General features: G+C 35.3%; 1 protein-coding gene across 1 annotated transcript; it reads left to right on the top strand.

Annotated features, from left to right (window-relative positions):
* The first annotated feature begins 2,130 nt into the window (after positions 1 to 2,130).
* Positions 2,131 to 11,977, top strand: TMEM244 (transmembrane protein 244). Its single transcript, XM_072333851.1, has 6 exons — positions 2,131 to 2,163; positions 5,814 to 5,899; positions 6,478 to 6,551; positions 8,922 to 9,047; positions 10,679 to 10,723; positions 11,883 to 11,977. The coding sequence occupies exons 1-6, from the start codon at positions 2,131 to 2,133 to the stop codon at positions 11,975 to 11,977; spliced, it is 459 nt and encodes a 152-aa protein (XP_072189952.1).
* The last annotated feature ends 5,511 nt before the right edge of the window (positions 11,978 to 17,488 follow it).

Genomic DNA, 17,488 nt, shown 5'->3' with positions numbered 1-17,488 from the left:
AAGGCATAGATGTGTTATTGAAGCAAATGTTTCCTGGATGTTTCTGTAAATCAAAACAGCAGAAAAACTAGAGGTTAAGAGGTAAGGTAGCACTATTTTTTCCTCATCTTATTACTAACAATCTGCAGTTCATTGCTATGGAAAAAATTACTAGAAAAAAAAGCAACAAAAAACAAACATGGTTAAATGAAAACAAAATAGATAATTTAGTTTAACCTGTACTAAAACTGATCTTCTGCCTCCCTGTGCTGAATAGGAATTGTTATATCTCCTGTAGCTGATCTAGTGAAGAAAAACAAAACAAAAAGAAGAAGAAAAATAAGAAGTGGCTATTCCACTATCTGGACATTTTGCTAGCAGCAACACAATATCTTTCTAATTCGGTACTATGTCTTATAGTCAGCATTTTGGATCAGACACAATTCTGCCACTCCCAGTTTTGATTTGCTGCTGTTTGTTACTGTTGCAAAAGTCCAGCTGTTTCCAGGATGGAAGCAAAGCTGCAGCACAAATACTGTCTTCTCTTAAAGTGTTCAGCTTTGCAACAGGAATGAGAGGAACTTCTGAGTCTCAACAGCAAAACCATGCCTATAGTTTCCATTATCTACCCATAGAATTCAGTGACTTTGTTTTTATCCTCAGGCTTTGGTTAGAACGACTGAGTGAGTAAATCATGAATGATTATGTTTAATAATGATCTTAAACCAATGGAATCCATTACTTTCTTCAGTTATCCTGCTACATAGAGTTACTGCAAAGATTTATGCAAATTTCAGGCCCTGTTTTCTTGGGATAGACGTGATGCTCTTTGGATGAAACCTTTTGTTTATTTTCAGTCATTTCTTAATTACTAAAACCAATACTTTTTTGTTAATCTACCATTTGTGTGTTTAGCACTGCAACCATTTATGCAAATTAATTTAGGTTTTTACTGTCGTCGTTACATTCTATTCCTTTGACATCACTGTGTACTACACTGAAGCACAGGGCTTTGTGTTCATATTTGGGACAGGAAGGAATTTCACACAACACTACCTGTACATTCTTGGGCGGTATTCACAACCTGGTATTATCAAATTCATGAGTAAAAGCTTTTGCTTGCTTTCTACAGACCGTATCTTATACCAGACAGCATTAATTTTACTTGATTAAAAAGACACTAACTGTAGTGAAATCTGCACAGATTAGGTTAGTGATAGGGAAAAAAAGTTCATTCAGTTTCAGAAGCATTCCTTTATATGATCTAATTTTTTTTCCAGTGCAGCATAATGAATCATAATGCATCTGTAAAAAGTCAAATCCAAATCCATTAAGGAATTGCTCACTTGAAGGTGGAGCTTCTCTAAACCATGCTAAATTTCATTCTCCTGAAGAAATAAGAAGAGTCATAATGTGAGTTTATCATTTCTTAACCTAATTATATCTAATCTAATGTGAATTATATGTAATGTAATAAAGTGATAGTCAGAAGGAAAATGTTAACAAGGAACAAGGTGAAGAATGTACTGCTCCACAACTATGATCAACATAATTAATTTAAAAAAAATTGTAAAACTAATTGGAAGTATGGAGGTATGGCAACCTTAATCATATCATATCATAGTATCATAGTATCGTGCGAGTTGGAAGGGACCTTAGAGATCATCGAGTCCAACTCCCGGGTTTCGAGCCCTCTGTGTAGCGAAGTGGCACTTCTACCCCTGCGCCACAGGGGGGATTCGAACCCGGGCCCTCCAGTGCCGCAGGCAGCAGCTTAAACCACTGCGCCACTGGGGGCACACAAACTGTGATCAAATGAGTGCTGAAAAAATCGAACAGAAGTTAGAAAACTCTATTCATAATCCTGTCTCTAAATGGTGAATTTGTATCATAGATAGCCTTCTGCCAGTTGTAGATACAAATGTATAAGCATTAAAACACTGAGTAGGATTTTCTGTTTGGTCTTCAGCGGCTTAGAGTTATCTCACAGATGGCTTCTGTCTCAATTCAATTTAATCCAATCAACTTACCTCACTCTGCCCTGTACTTACCTATAAGAATGTTTTTTGGGGTGAAAAACAGCTGCTTCTTCCTGTTGATATTGGCATAAGAAGTATAGCAACAACACTTCCTTTCACTCATCATGTGTCCATGGCTCTCAAGGTCAAAACTGCTGAAACAAAGGTAAAGGGAATTGAGTGTATAGTGCCATAGTACTTAGAGTAATAGTAGTATTTAGAGTATTAGTCAGCCCTGCAGATCTTGAAAAAGCAGTTGCTTTCATTCTTATGGAGTACTTCTTAACGTTCATTTTCTAAAAAGTAAATTGCAAAGGAGATGTTATCCAGTGTTTCTGATAATAAGTACTGCAAAGTATATTTTATTACAAAGATTTCAAAATATATGGAGTGATGTAGTATGAGATATAATCTTGGAATTTTATCCCAAGTTTAACAACACCAGTATATTCCTGAAATTCTTTCTTTCAGTGCCTTTGGCATATAATAAATGGCTCTGTAGTTCTTAACTTGTTAGAAAGGGAAAACAATAAGTTTGAAAATAAAATATATTTTGATATTCAAAAAATATATATAATTTTCAGTGGAAAGGTTAAAAAACACAAATGTGACACAAATGGAAATTGTTCAAAGGGTTTCAGTTTTCATGTTATTCACTTCGGATTGTATTCTTAGCACTGAGCTGCATGTCTTTCTTTAGCTTCCTTGACTGTGCAAAGTACTCTAATACTTCACCGTGTCTCTTACACAGGGACTAATATTCTGGGAAAAGAGAGAAAAATCCCAGGCCTTTGAAACCAAAGCAAGTTTGCCACTGACTTCAAGAGAGGCCAGGAATTTACCTACTGTAATTAGAGGTCGTTAGGCCATCAGCTCATAGTCTTTCTTCAGCCTTGTTATTTTCACTTCAGTCCTGTCTTACCACTTTTATTACAGTACAAATCTGCATCTGGACCAGATAAGGCTTACAAGAGGCAGATAAGAGAGAATTCCAGGGAATGTGTGTCTGCCCAGAGAAATAAAGTGAAAACATTTCTCACAAAAAAATGTGCCATAGATCTGACAGTGTTTTGGGATACTTTCAGGGCAGAAGGGGCAGCATGATACTTGCAAGTAACACTGCAGTCAATAAACATTGCAGTGGCTGTGGAGTACATCAAGGAAAAGATCACATAGGTTATTTGGCCAATTGCCATTTGGAATATTAGTAACGATACAGGAAATGGCAAAGCTGTATTTTGCCGTCAGAGAAAACCAGCTGACAAGACACTAATCATATTCCATTTTTATTTTAATTTAGTGAAATAATAGCAATAGAATAGTAGAAGAGTGATGGTTGGACTGGATGATCTTCTAGGTCTTTTCCAACCTTGATAATTCTGTGATTCTGTGATACTGACAAATATTAGTTTGTACAGGTACAATGAGTGTCTTGCCTACTGTTCCTTATGGGACATAGATACAGTGATGTACTTCCACTATTCATATCTAGCAACATAAAAATAACACAAGCCATTTACAAAATGGTCCACACTTCCATCAGTATCAGATGGTTCTCTAAGTATATTATTTATCACATGGCAAAGTAAACACTGGAGATGTTCAAGTAAAGCTTTATCCAGAGAGGCACCAGGTTTTGCTTTAAATAATCCATTATTACCAAAGGCAGTTTGTTCCATTAACTAATTGCCTTTACAGTTAAAAATATCTTTCATGTATATTTTCCATTTGTCTAGCTATAACATACAGCTGTTTACTTCATATGGCTTTTCTGATAGATTAAAGAGCCCTTAAGTACCTGGTATTTTCTGCCTGCAAAGGTACTTATCCATCATAATCAAATCAGCCCTCAGAGCTAAACAGATTGACCTCTTTAGAGTTGTAGTCCTAATGAAAAAAGCATTTCTAGCCATCAGCTCTCTTTTATGGCTCTTCTCTGCACCTTCTTCATTTCTTAACATACTTAAAAAATTGCTGATGCTAAATTGGATGCCACTCTGTGTTCCCTAATCCTATACTTAGAGGTAATACTTCTTCCTCACTTATCTTCATATTCTCCCACCTTAAAACATAAAGCCTTAAGGGCTTGTTTTGTGCCACACAATGGAAAGGGAAGCTCCTAAAACTGAATTAGCTTGAGCTAATGTTCATCTGTAGCTCTTTTTAGAGACACTGCCTCCTTGAATAAGGACTGATTTTTCAGCAGCTTTTACCAACATACAACAAATTAAATAAGAAGGAAAATTATATTTCAGAACTGGCTTACATTTTTGTTTTTTCTTAATTGAAATCTTGACTCAGAACTTTGTTTTATTTAAAAAATAGCAATCACTGATAAGGTACAGATTTCATATTTGGAGGGACTTAGGTGAGAAGGTTTCATCTTAAGTGTCTGACACATAGGACCATGTTGAGTTAGAAACAATCAGGGACAACAGAGCAAAGCATAAGAAAGGAACAAAATATTAACTATTTGGGATGACATAAGAACTAGAGAATATTTCACAAACCAGTTATTCAAATTACTGTTCAGTAGGTTTAGGCTCCTCTTTAAGACACCCAGAATTAAACTGTGGTATGTTTTTTCATGAGACACTGAAACACATTTAGAAAAAATAATGGAAGGAATCCCCATTAAGATGACACAGACACAATCTCTGGCTCAATAGACTTCAAAATAGGCACTGCTGAATCCTTCATTGCTGCATAGTTCTACTTTCCATGTCCTTATGCTTCTTCTACCTGTTTGGATGCCTACCTGTGCACTAAAGAAAGGGTGCTTTCTTTAGTGGGGGATTGAACTTGATGATCTCTTGAGAACCCTTCCAAACCCTGTAATTCTGTGATTCCATGAAAATAAAAATAATTAGTCAGGGAAAAGTATGGCCATGAATCAGAGAATCATAGAATGGCTTGCGTTGAAAGGGACCTCAAGGAACAAACATCATATTCCAACTCCCGCACCACAGGCAGGATTGATGGGCACTAGATCAAGTACTAGATCAGATAATTCAGGAAGTCAACCTAGCTGAGCAGAGTCATAAATAATGCTTGTCTTGAAAAGAAAAGATCTGAAGGCATTTTATGAACGTGGCCAGGTTAAGTTTCAGTTTTCTTCTCTGGTTGTGTTACTTCTGAAACTTCAGATGAGAAGTGAAGACTAAGTGTTTTTCTTCTCTTAAAGACCTAGTGCTGGATCATAAAATAGTGGTAACTTTCTGAAACTCATATGCTTATTTTGTTTCGTTACTGTTCTGTTAGTTAGTTTGCTACTAATTTGGAGTTTGATTTTATTTATTTTAAATAACCAAGCAATTGATCTCTAAAAAGTTTTTGACAGATACCTTGTATTACTCACTTAAGTTGTCTACATCCATAGCTTTGGAAATAAATACTGGGATGACATATCTTCTAGGGGCTAGAAAACTTACTAGTTACTCCTTGCAATTTTCTACATTTTACTTATATATAGTTTCAACATAATTACAGTGGTAGCATTTTTTTTTAACCTAAAAATTAAGCTAGTTATAAATCTAAGTGATCTTAAAGGGGTCACCTGTATAGTAACTGTCAATAAATACACTTCTCATTCTCCGAATGCTTATAAATTTGATAGCTGAGAAGTAGGTACACCATTAAAAAAAACCCATGCATTATAACATCAGGAGCCAAAATGTATGAAAAAGCTTTAACAATATTTTTGTAATCAGCAACTTCTGGCTAAATATGATTTTCTTGACAGAAATCTGGATTTATTTTTGATGATTATATACATACAGTAAACACAGCATTAGATTTTCTTCTTCTCTTTCTCAGGTTGTTCTGGTGAACCTGTTGATATGCATGGCAGTTTTCTACACTGTGTACTATGTGGTCCTTTCCGTTTGCTTTGCAATATTCAAGTAAGACATCCTTGCCTTTACTATGACCATGTGCTACAGCTGGGTATATAGGATATATCTGGTTGAGCAGTGACTCTGGACAAGAGGCATTCAGTCTCAGCTATTCTGTGAATATGTTTTTTAAATTCAGCCAAACTATTGTAACCAAGTCTTCATTAAATTGTTGCAACCAATGCCTTTGTATATCAGTAAATGGATACTCAAAAGCAGTGTAAAATGCTGGCTGTAATATACTTCCTTGCACTTGCATCCTGTAAGTAAATGAACATGAGAGAAAGATAACATAAAAAATTAAAAAGGAAAGATGTTATAGTCAATATGAAAGAGAAATTATCTTCCTTTAGGAAACTATTGATTAGCATGTATAGCGCCAGACGTATCTGAAATAGAAGTGGAGATCACAGAAACTGTGCCCGAGGGCAAGATCAAAACATGAATGAAATGTAGAAAAAGCCTGTAAAGTCCAGAATATTTTATTTGAAAGTTTATTTTAAAAGGACCAATAATTCATCATGTAGTCTTTAAATTTTTATTGAAAATTAAAGCTGTGGTTAAATATATTTATTCTATTTCTACAGGGTTAAAATGTTGGATGGTTTGGCACCTTTTGATTTTAAGACAAACCCATCATGGCTTAACCCACACTATTTAGGTAAGTTAAGTTTGTTTCTATGTTTTCTCTGAGTCACAAAATAGATCATATCTAGATGTAAACTTGTCTTCTTTATGGGCAATATTTTAGAGCGTTTTTAGCAATGATAATATTTCCAGTATTTTAACTATACTGCATTTAAACCTTTATTCATCTTTGCTTCACTTTTCATTTATATATTGCTGTTCATTAATCAGATGATTACCAAGCATTTCCTTGAGGTGTTCTGATCTTGATCATTTGAAAACAACGTACTACTGTACCAGAATGCTGCATTTTCACAAGAGAATGATGACCTCTCTTCTGTAAAGTTCTGCCAAAAAATTATTAAATATAACTTTCATATCGTATTTCTTATGAACTGTAATGGACTCAGAAGCTGAAGAATAGGTTGTATCCAACTCATGGAAATTTTGCTTTTGTAATGCCTGAATATAGTGGACATTAAAATTTTGGAGTTTAATCATAATTCAGCTCCTAAATGGACCTTTATACATCCTAACACAAATTCCTGCAGCTTTGTCTGAAGCCTTCAAAACATATTCATGTTCCTAAACTTTCAATCATTTTGAAATGATTCACACTGAAATTATCATTTCAAAAATCACACGCATACATGAAATTTTACCAGACTTGCATTCTGTTTTGCAAAGGAAAACCACATCCCCTATGATTATAACTGCTAATTAGAACTGCTCAAAAGCAAATTGTTCAGTTGATCGTATTTAAAAAAATGATAAAAATGCATGAATATTTGTACAGTGTCAATGTGGATTTCAGATGAAAAAAAAACCATTCCATTTGCAGCTATGGAAAAGAAAATTTAATCATATTCCATTAGAACTACTTTTCAGGGCCCTGATGTAATTACTGTATCTCAACATGACATTTTTTGCTCCAAAATTATATCAGAGGGATTGATGCAGGATAGTTTTAAGGTGCCAAAGACAGCCACTATGTCATGCAACTGGTTAGAATTCAGTCTTTCCTTCCGTCCAACTCACGCAATAATTTGGAGCAGTAAGACCTGGGCAGGTCTCTTCAAAGTCTGTGGACTCAGAGACACAGCTGAGCTCTCTGAATGGTATTACAAATGAGAATTAGTTTGTACAAGAGTCTCACTCATGCCTGCTAAAAATGGAGTGATGACATTGAGAGATAGGCTGGAAATAAAAATGCAAACCTCAGCTCAGCTCAGAGCTACAGTTGTGGCCCACTTTAATGGAAAACTTACAGAACAACTGCCTACACTGAACATACTTTTGAAGTTATAAAATTACTGAAAAAAAAAAAAAAAAAAAAAGTAGATACTATTAAAATTAACTTTAATAAGAAATAAATTGCATTCTCAAAGAGTACTTTTTTTGAAGTGTGTTTTCTGTTTTCCTACCATTTGTGGCTTTATACTTGTTTATTTTTTTCTTTTGTGCTCCTACATTTCTTTTAACTGCTGGGTGAAAGATCCACATTACAGTAGGAAATAATTGACTGTCTAAAGAATAGAATAAAACTGAGTCACAAAATGCTGCCAGATGTATAAATTAAATACAGTGAAAAAATAATAATGTTCTCTCTGAGCTACAGTAATGTTAGGTATTATATTACTGCAATGGTAAAAAAAAATATATATATATCTGGTAAAATATTATTTCAATATGTCTAGGTGCTTAAAAAGAAGAAGTAAAAGACCTTAAATTGAAAATTACATGAATTACTAGTGTGCTGTTATTGTTTGTTACAACCAGGGCATTGCTCGGTGACCAGCAGGCATTTCCCAATCAGCTCCTGCTAGCCTGGTGTGATGTGGAACCATGAGATCAAAAGGGATGTCCTGTGCTCAGCTCATGGGGATGGCTTTCTGCTCTATTTCCCCTTATGTGTCTTGTCTTTAACTTGCACTGCTACATATACATGATGTGAAGCAGCAGACAGGGAGAAAGCTATGAAGATTCCTACTGGATGTAAACCCTTAACCACAATGCCCTATTTCAGAAGAGGAAGGGCTGACCTATGTCTGTATCAACCAAGTCTATTTAGTGCCATGTGCAAAGACCCTGGGTCATGTTTCACACTATTTCTCCTCAAGAAGGAACTAGAGCACTGATTCTCCCTCTGCTTATCCCTAAGCTTTTAAAAAATAAAGAACGTTTGTAAGTCTATGGGTAAATCAGTATAGAACCCATGCAGTGTCTGTGGTAAAATTAGAAATGAACTTTATAATCAAAGCACTAGAGTAATATTTGACCTAATCAAACATAATTTGCATAACATTGTCTCAGAGATTTTAAATTCTTATTGCTATTACCTTGGCATAAGAGGAAAAGATTTTCAAAACTATACTCGGTGTAAATATTCTATTTTCATTTTCAGTTCTTGTAATCTCACTGGAAATTACTTTTTTCGTTTGTGGTCTGCTCTTTGCCCTGGTGGTGGAAGAATGGGTTTGGGATTATGCTGTAACAGTTACTGTTATTCATATCATCATAACTTCCATTGGTAAGTATGTTTACTGCTATATATACATATAGTATCAAATAAAGAAGGACTAAGTGACCATGGCTCACCCGCTGTGTCACGGGTAATCATTCTTCCTTGAAGCTGAATACATGCACCTCTGCTTTCCATCCATTTGACTTATACGTGTATTTAAATTTTTACTTCTAAACATCAATTCTGTTTTTGTTGTGGTATTTAAAAATACGTTTCTGTTATAAATATTTCAGAGATTTGTTTTGTAATCTGTAACGGCAGTTAATGTGAAATACTCATCCTAGAAACAACTTCTGGAGGTGTGTTCTCTAAAATGAGAAATTCAGAGCTGTCCACTTTTGACTCACTAACACTTCAACATCAGTTCAAAGTAAAAATGCAGTTTGCTTCAGCATACTAAGTTAAAATATTACAACTAAAACCTCATTAAAGAAAATAATGGATTTTACCATTGAAGTATTATTTGTTTCTTTGTTTTCTTTGAAACTCTTCTCTTCTGGAAGGAACCAAGGGAAAAGGCCTAAGTGGCAGAGCTCACATGGAAGTTTTTTCTTCTACAAAGATGAATTTAATGCTTTTATTCTAGAATTAGGATTGGGGGAAAAAAAACCAAACATCACTGACTAATTTGAACTCTCTCTCTACTACAAAGTAATTGATCTTCCACTTTCCAGTGCATCATCTGATTATTCTATAGTATCCACGTCAAGGTATTCCAGAAACTAATAGAGAGCTGAATGTAAAAAATTAAGCATAATTTTCATTTACTAAATTTGATTTCATGGAATTTAAGTTGCTCTTATTCCTCATGAATATTATTATTTTTGTATTTAAGTCAGGAAATTTACAAAAAAACCAACAAAATATGCTTTCTGTATAGCTTATGCAGTAGGCTACCTTCTATCATTATATCACATGGCACACTTTGATCTCCAGACAACGCAGAGCTGTTCTCAGTGCTTTTAGATGGGTAACCCAGGCTGTGCTGCTGAACTCAAACCGTGGAGCATGCAGTGTGCCTTCCAGTTCACTGCTCCACAGCCCTTATGGGGCTGCACCGGTTCACATCAGTCATGTGATGGAGATATGGGGCAGCTCATGTGAAGCAGAGGTAGCTGCAAGACATGTGGCAGAGCATGCCAGGTAACAGGGATCACTTGCAGGGTACAGCTCTGTCTCTCACTTGCTGTTATCACCCATCAAATTGAAATTGTCAGGCAGACGAAATTATTTGCATTGCAGGAGTTTATCAACTTCCTACCAAGCGAGCAGGGTTTCTGTTATGTAATAATAAATGAATTCCCTTTTCAGAGATTTTACAATCAAAATCTGGACTAGATGATCTTCTAGGTCTTTTCCAACCTTGATAATTCTGTGATTCTGTGAAAATACTCAGCTTAACACACACTTGCACTATTTAAGATTTGGCTCCCAGGGTTATTGCTCACCCACTGAGCATAATGGTATGATCAAGTATCTGAATGATGAGGGTCCCAATAGCAGTTTGCAATTTCAATAATATAATGCATGTAATGTATAAAAGATAACTAAGCAGACATAGTATTTAATAATATAATATTTGCATATCCTCATCATTATTGTTCACAGATGTATTTCTCTTTATTTCCTCCTTCCAGTTATGTCTGAATTTCCTCTGATGTTACATTGGTGGCTGGCACTAGGTATAATAATCTTTTGACTTTAAGTTTTTAGAATCTAGAAAAATAGTATTTACAGTTTTTTTGTTTTTTTTTTTTTCTATTGTAGTCTTAATAAGTTGGGAATTGACAGTATTTAAGGAAGAGAGAGATATGTTTTTCATTGACATTTCTTGTAAGAACACAGACAAGTAACACTGGGCTAACATCTATTTGAAGACCAGAATGTATTCAGCTTATGATAATCTTCCTAACAAATAGCAGATATGTTCATGTTGCTGAAATGAGTCATGCTAAGTCCTGACTAATCAAATTATCTATGGCACCTAATTCTGGTGTCAAATTGCAAATTTTCCAAGCTAGCCTTCCTTGGTAGTCTTTACAGTCAGTGGAAATAGACAGAGATCAAAAATCATTTTTATGAACAATGTGAAAGTGATAAGGCGAAGTGGTTTTAAGTTGAGGGAGGGAAGATTTAGGTTGAGTATCAGGGGGAAGTTCTTCACAGAGAGAATGTTGAGGTGCTGGAACAGGCTGCCCAGGGAGGCTGTGGATGCCCAATCCCTGGAGGTGTTCTAGGCCAGTTAGGATGGGCAGCCGGGTCTGGTATTAAATGTGGAGATTAGCAGCGCTGCCTGAGACAAGGGGGTTGGAGACTGATGATCCTTGAGGTCCTTTCCACCCAGGCCATTTTCTGATCCTCTGATTCTGATTCTCCATGATTCTATGAGCAGGTATCTATGACAGACTGGATAGATTTTCTCTCATCGTATTTCCCTACAGTGAATGGGAAGTGTGTATTTTGGAATGTTTAATTATTTTTCAAAATCTGAAGGATAGTCCTAAGCTAGAATATATTATCATGAAAAATAACTAAAAGGAGAAAGTACTGACATCCATTCTTCTTTCTTTTATGATGGATAACAAGGATCAATAGCTGTAGTAATTCCTAACAGAGACAGGCAAATAAATTCCCTGTACTGCAGCTGGTTTTGTATCATAAATTGCTGGAACTGATCTCTTTGTTGGTGATTAAATCTTGGGCAAAGAGTTTAAGTGAGCAGGCTATTAAAAAACAAAAAACAAAAACAAAAGTCGAAAAGAAGGGTTGGCTGATGTTTTATTATAATGTTTGCATTGCACTATACAAATTAATACTAAACAGCTTTGTATTTTCTTTCAGGATCTGGAGTAATTTCAATGATTTGTGGAGGACAGATTTTGGCATATTGTTTATTTAAAGACAACTTCATTTACCCCGTTCTAGATGATTTTTGATAAGGAAAATTAGATTCTGCTTTTATTTTAATATAATTTCTAAGATTTCTTACACAACACAATTGAAATGAAGCTAGAAACTGATTGTAAGGTTAATAATTCACCTCTTATATCTCAAATTTGTTTTCAAGGTGAATGTCGTCAATTTTGGCTGTTGTATGTAATCATTCAGATTTGTATGTATATACTCCATTCATCAAATAATTAGATACACTGTATTTTTAAAAACAAACAAACAAACAAGACTATAAGAGCAAAGATGTAATACTCATACAGCGAGAAATGAATATGTACTTAATGTCTTCAAAGCAATTGTTATCTGTTGTAGTTTATAGAATGTTAATTCTAATCCAGGCTGCAGTCTGCCCTTTCATGAGCACTGCAGAAGTTTAGCATCATCCCAGCTGGGATAAATTAGTGTAATTTTAAGGCAGCCTCTACTGGCAAACCTTCGACTTCCTTGTACAGCACACTGCTCTGTATCTCTTTCCATCTTAAAGCTCTTACCTACAAGGTGACCAAGACAGAAGAAATCGGGCTTACAAACACTAATATTTGGTTGACTCCTCAACTTCCAAGGATGCTACAGCTACTTGTTTTCTATGACAGCTTCAGGCTATTCTGTCTTGAAGTAATGATTCAGTTATGGTGTGATTGTTCTGGAATGAGGAAAGCAAATGTTACCAGCAGTCACTTTTTTACATACCTCTTTCTCTCTTCCCCAACAGTGTGTGGAAAAATACCAAACTGCTGGTCTGTGGATAGTTGTAATTAAGCAAACAAACAAACAAACAAACAAACAAAAAACAACAACAAAAAAAAACCCAAAACAAACAAACAAAAAAAACCCACCAAACACAAACCAATGACAGTAGTGGCTTCAACTAGCTTTTTATCTATTTAACCAAAATAAAATCCTAGCAGCAAAATTACTAGAAGGCAATTTCATTTTAAATACAACATTAGTAATTGAATTTCAACTGCAGTTTGCTTAGAAGAGCAGGACTGGATTGGTGTTCATACAAGAGTGCAATGTTTTATTTGCCTTAATCTGACTCAACAGACAATGCTTCTAAAGAATCCGTCTTCTCATGATCTAATCCAACATATCAGAAGACACTGCAAGTTTTATAATTTGCATGTACATTTTAATATTGAAAGTACATGTACATGAGAAGCACTTTTCAGTCTCACAAAAGTGAGATTGTCTTCTGTGAATGGTAGATATGTTAGTAATTTTAGAGACGAACTGGGCGTATAAATCCACAGAACCGAATATAAACTCAAGAAGTAGCTCAGTAAGATCAAATGAAGTATAATACGCTTCATACTGAAGTCAGCAAGGATAATTCCAGGGAGTTGATTAACCAGCCTGCACTGATGGCTGTATTGAGCCATCACTTTGAGTTCAATGCAAATGTCTCCCCATAAATATTACAGAGCCCACAGCTGACTGGTGTTATCTGCCTGAAAGATATTCACACATTTTGCGGTTTCTTTCAGTTTAAAACTGTAAATTTGATGGGAATTAAGTAGTTCAGTGTAAAACCATATCTCTGTCCTAGTCAGTATGCAGTTTGCACACGTAGGTAGGGTACCATGTGCCAGAACATGGATTAGATATAAAGTTAATCCATGAATGGAACAAGTTTCTATTTTTAAACTGTCAAGATTTTCCTACACGGGTGTCAGCCCAGCTGCAGCTTGCAATAGTTCTGTTGCTCAGTCTTGACATTTTAAACTTTTCTTCCCTATTTAAAATCTTAAACAATCGGTAAGAAAATACTTTCAGGCAACATGAAGAGAGCTTTATCCGCAGAATCTCTCCAAAGCATGAACAACTTGGCTAGTGCTAGAAAAACAACCACAGTCAGAACCGTAGCAAATAACCTTAGTATACTTATTAAAAAAAGAGGTTTGTGCATTATTTTCATATATGTAATGATGAGACAATTTCAGCATCATTTGTTATTCCCACTTGTCTATTTTTATATTGACTATCAATGATAAATATTACAAATAATGTTTAAAGAGTAGACCAAGTTCTCATCATACAAACAAATTTCCATTATATAAGCAATATCAGCAACATCTGTTTGGGCATTATATGGTTAGAAGGTTTCAGAGGTCATATGTAATACTGTGTGATTTCTACCTTATGCACCGAAATGACATTTTTGAATATGACAAAAATGATTTTTTCTGGAGCAATAAAAAGTGACACACCTGACCAATTTGTGTGTGATTCATTGATAACATTCTAGACAGGTGGGAAAGATGTTCCTCTGGAGGAAAAGAAGGGCTTTGTATATATTTCTCAACAGAATTGCCAAAGACTATGAGAAAAGTCTACTACAAAACGTAGAAGGAAAATAAGGAAAATAGTAGATGGAACATTAGAAAAAAAAAAAACAACACCAAGTGTATCTGGAATAAAAGAAAATGAAAGCAGGAAAGGAGAACACAATATCTGTGAAAGAAGGAAAGACTTGTGGGCTGAACCTGTAACACTTGAGCCTCACAACACAATTGCTATGTGAAAGCCACAACCCATTTTTGCTCATGTCTATATTGTTCAAGAGAAGATGGTCTCCACATCTGTAGATACCACTAGAATTAGTGATTTATCTGTGGATAATGCCTTGGGATTTTCAGTATTCTTTTCTCTCAGACTCTACCTGGCCCAGGAATAGTGTCTAGTTGAGATGGCATGGGTTTGTTTTTCAGTATTGAATCCCTTTTGGTACAGTTAAACAGTCATGAATTTGCACAGATATCATAGGAGTGTAGATAAACTAGAAAATCTTACAAGCAGAGGGAGAATTTATCCTTTTCTACTCTGAGATTATAGGCAGGGTTCACAGGGAAGATGCAGGCATTATCTGCAGAAATCATTGGAACAGTACACAAATGCCATATCTTAATAGCACTATACTTAGAGTCATTTTAATATTTCTTTCCAGAGAAAACTCTCATCATACTAAACCACCTACTGAGATAGGTCATCACTGTCCTCAATTCAGCCCTCTCCCTAAATGGCTCTGTATTCACTCTTTTTCCAAATGGTGATGTCTTTCTCACAACAAAGATTTTGAGTGAAGTACATATTTGGAGACTCAGTTTTTATTTCTATTCTAACAGTGCTGTCTTTGGTGTCATGTCAAAGTGTGAATCGCTTCATAAAGTTGTTCTGAGACAAAGAAACTGAGTCAATTGTGCAAAGACAGGCAAATACTGAATTATGGAGCACAGAAAACGTAAAAAAAAAATAAATACTTGGCACTTTTCTAACAGTACAGATTTAAATATATACAATTTGCTGGTGAGGTAATGACCTAGATATTCAGACAAAAACCCCCCATTTTTCTATGTCTGTAAAATGCTTAATCAACATGTACTTCTTCTTTGTATCCAAACTTAGAAATGCAAGGCAAAAAATCCCCACAGTTATCATTATTTCTGTACTAAAAATACCAACAACTGCTCCACCAATAAAAACAGAAAACAGTATGAATAACACTAGATAAACAGCAACAGGTACACAAGTCACCTGACTGCAGTTCCCTAACATGGATATTCATGCATGAGATTCCTATGATTGTAGGTTCTTGAGAGGTAACAGCCATGGTGACCAAGTGAGCTTTGTTAACCAGAGAAAGGATTTGAAAGACTTATACAGTCTTCATTCCATCTTCTGGTTTACCTATTGTCACATCATAAAGCTAGATCCTGGTTAATCTCCAGGTGTTTAAAGCTTTATTTAAATATTTTGTATCTTCCAAATGTGACTTGCTTTAAATATTTATTTCTTGGCTTAAGATCCTGTGTAATGATCCATCTGCTCACTAATGGCTAAGGCCTTAATCTCTCTTTTTTTTTTTTTTGTGAGCTAATCACAGCCCCAGACAGCAGGCACTCTCTCATTAGATGTCAGAGAGGATAAAGGTTTTAGGAATGGCTATAAAATTTGATGATGTAATTAATTCCTTTACTGTTAGTTTTAAATCCTTTAACTCACATAGTGACTTTAAGACACAGGCCCAAGACCCAGCCTCTGTTCTGCTGATGAATAGGTAATTATGTCTATGTTTTAGGGCAAGCATGCTGTGAGATAGACTTGCATCCTACCCTATTTGTTCTTCTATTCATGGGATGAAATGAACACCTTGCAGTTGTTCCAGGTGTTGTACACTCAGGTGCCCACTGCAAACATGGGTAAAAAATTGGGAAAATTTATGCCTGGGTATCATCTTGACATCCAGGATTCGGGGCTGGGGATCTGGAAGCAATATTGAAACAAAAACTATGGACAACTAAAGTCTGAGTGAAGGTTCATGTCTCAGTCTTCTACAATTACCTTCCCCTGGAAAACGGTTTCAATCAAATAAATGGATGGTAATTGAAGCTGGAGCCTGTAAAAAGTATGCAAAGGTACTTCCAAGTTCTTGCTGTCATTATCCTGAATCAAAGATAGTCACAGCCTGGCCTTTTCTGTTCAATATTTTCAAATAAATAAATAAAATAAAATAAAATAAAATTCTAACATGATATCATTTGCTATGGATTTGAGAAGTGATTTGTGAAAAGGAGTGTGCACTTCGAATAACAAAGATTACGTTATCCCCATTTGAGCAATACTCTAGCAATGAACCACTTAAATTTAACCAGATCCTCTCTCAAGGCTGACATTTTCCAGATCTTCAGCAAGTAGAAGAGTGTTCAAATATGTTAAGAATTACCTATTTCTAAAGAGTCTTCAGAAACCTTTGTACTGAAATTACGTCTGATCAGCAGCTTTCAAAGTATGCGGAAAAAGTTCCTTGATTAACTGCATAGAACCTGAGCAGGGGTGGGAGTCCACATAAATCAACATTAATAGGAATAAAAAAGATCAATTTGTTTGATACCTCATGTGATGTTAAATGCAACAAATAAATAAAGTAAATAAAAGTAAATAAATGTGGTGTTATTCATATTATACAAGCAAATTCAAAAGTACATCACATTTATATTAATTTGCATTTACTGTTTAAAAGTAAGCATAATTCTAAGGAACTGTTTGAACACTGCTTCACTGGAAAATGCTAGCAAGCCCTCTGGAATTGGGAAGCATTCCTTTGCACACTCCCCAGAGAGAGAAGAGCAGCCAATGAGGAGCAAAGGCAGAGGGAAAAGGGTGTTTCAAGTCTGTAATTGTTTTACTACCCAAGAAGAATGAAAAAATAGATTTGGAGGATATCAACACAATAACCTGCCTGGGACCGATTTGCTCCCTAATGGGAGATGCACTGGTAATAAGGTGCTGGCAAAATTTTTCAGGAAATCATTTCTGCATAAAAATCAGTTTTAAGACAGCCAAAACCAATTTTGAATGTAGTTAACTAAGTTTGTTTGAAAAAGAAAAGGGATCAGCAGTGTCAGTGTCTTCATTTCAGTCACATTAGGTTTCCGTTATGCAGTCTCACATGGGTACAAACATGAAGAGAACAACAGGGATGAAATGATCCGAAG

This window comes from Excalfactoria chinensis, chromosome 3 (assembly GCF_039878825.1).
Source record: "Excalfactoria chinensis isolate bCotChi1 chromosome 3, bCotChi1.hap2, whole genome shotgun sequence".
NCBI classification, from domain to species: domain Eukaryota; kingdom Metazoa; phylum Chordata; class Aves; order Galliformes; family Phasianidae; genus Excalfactoria; species Excalfactoria chinensis.
This window is presented reverse-complemented; position numbering and strand designations above follow the sequence as displayed.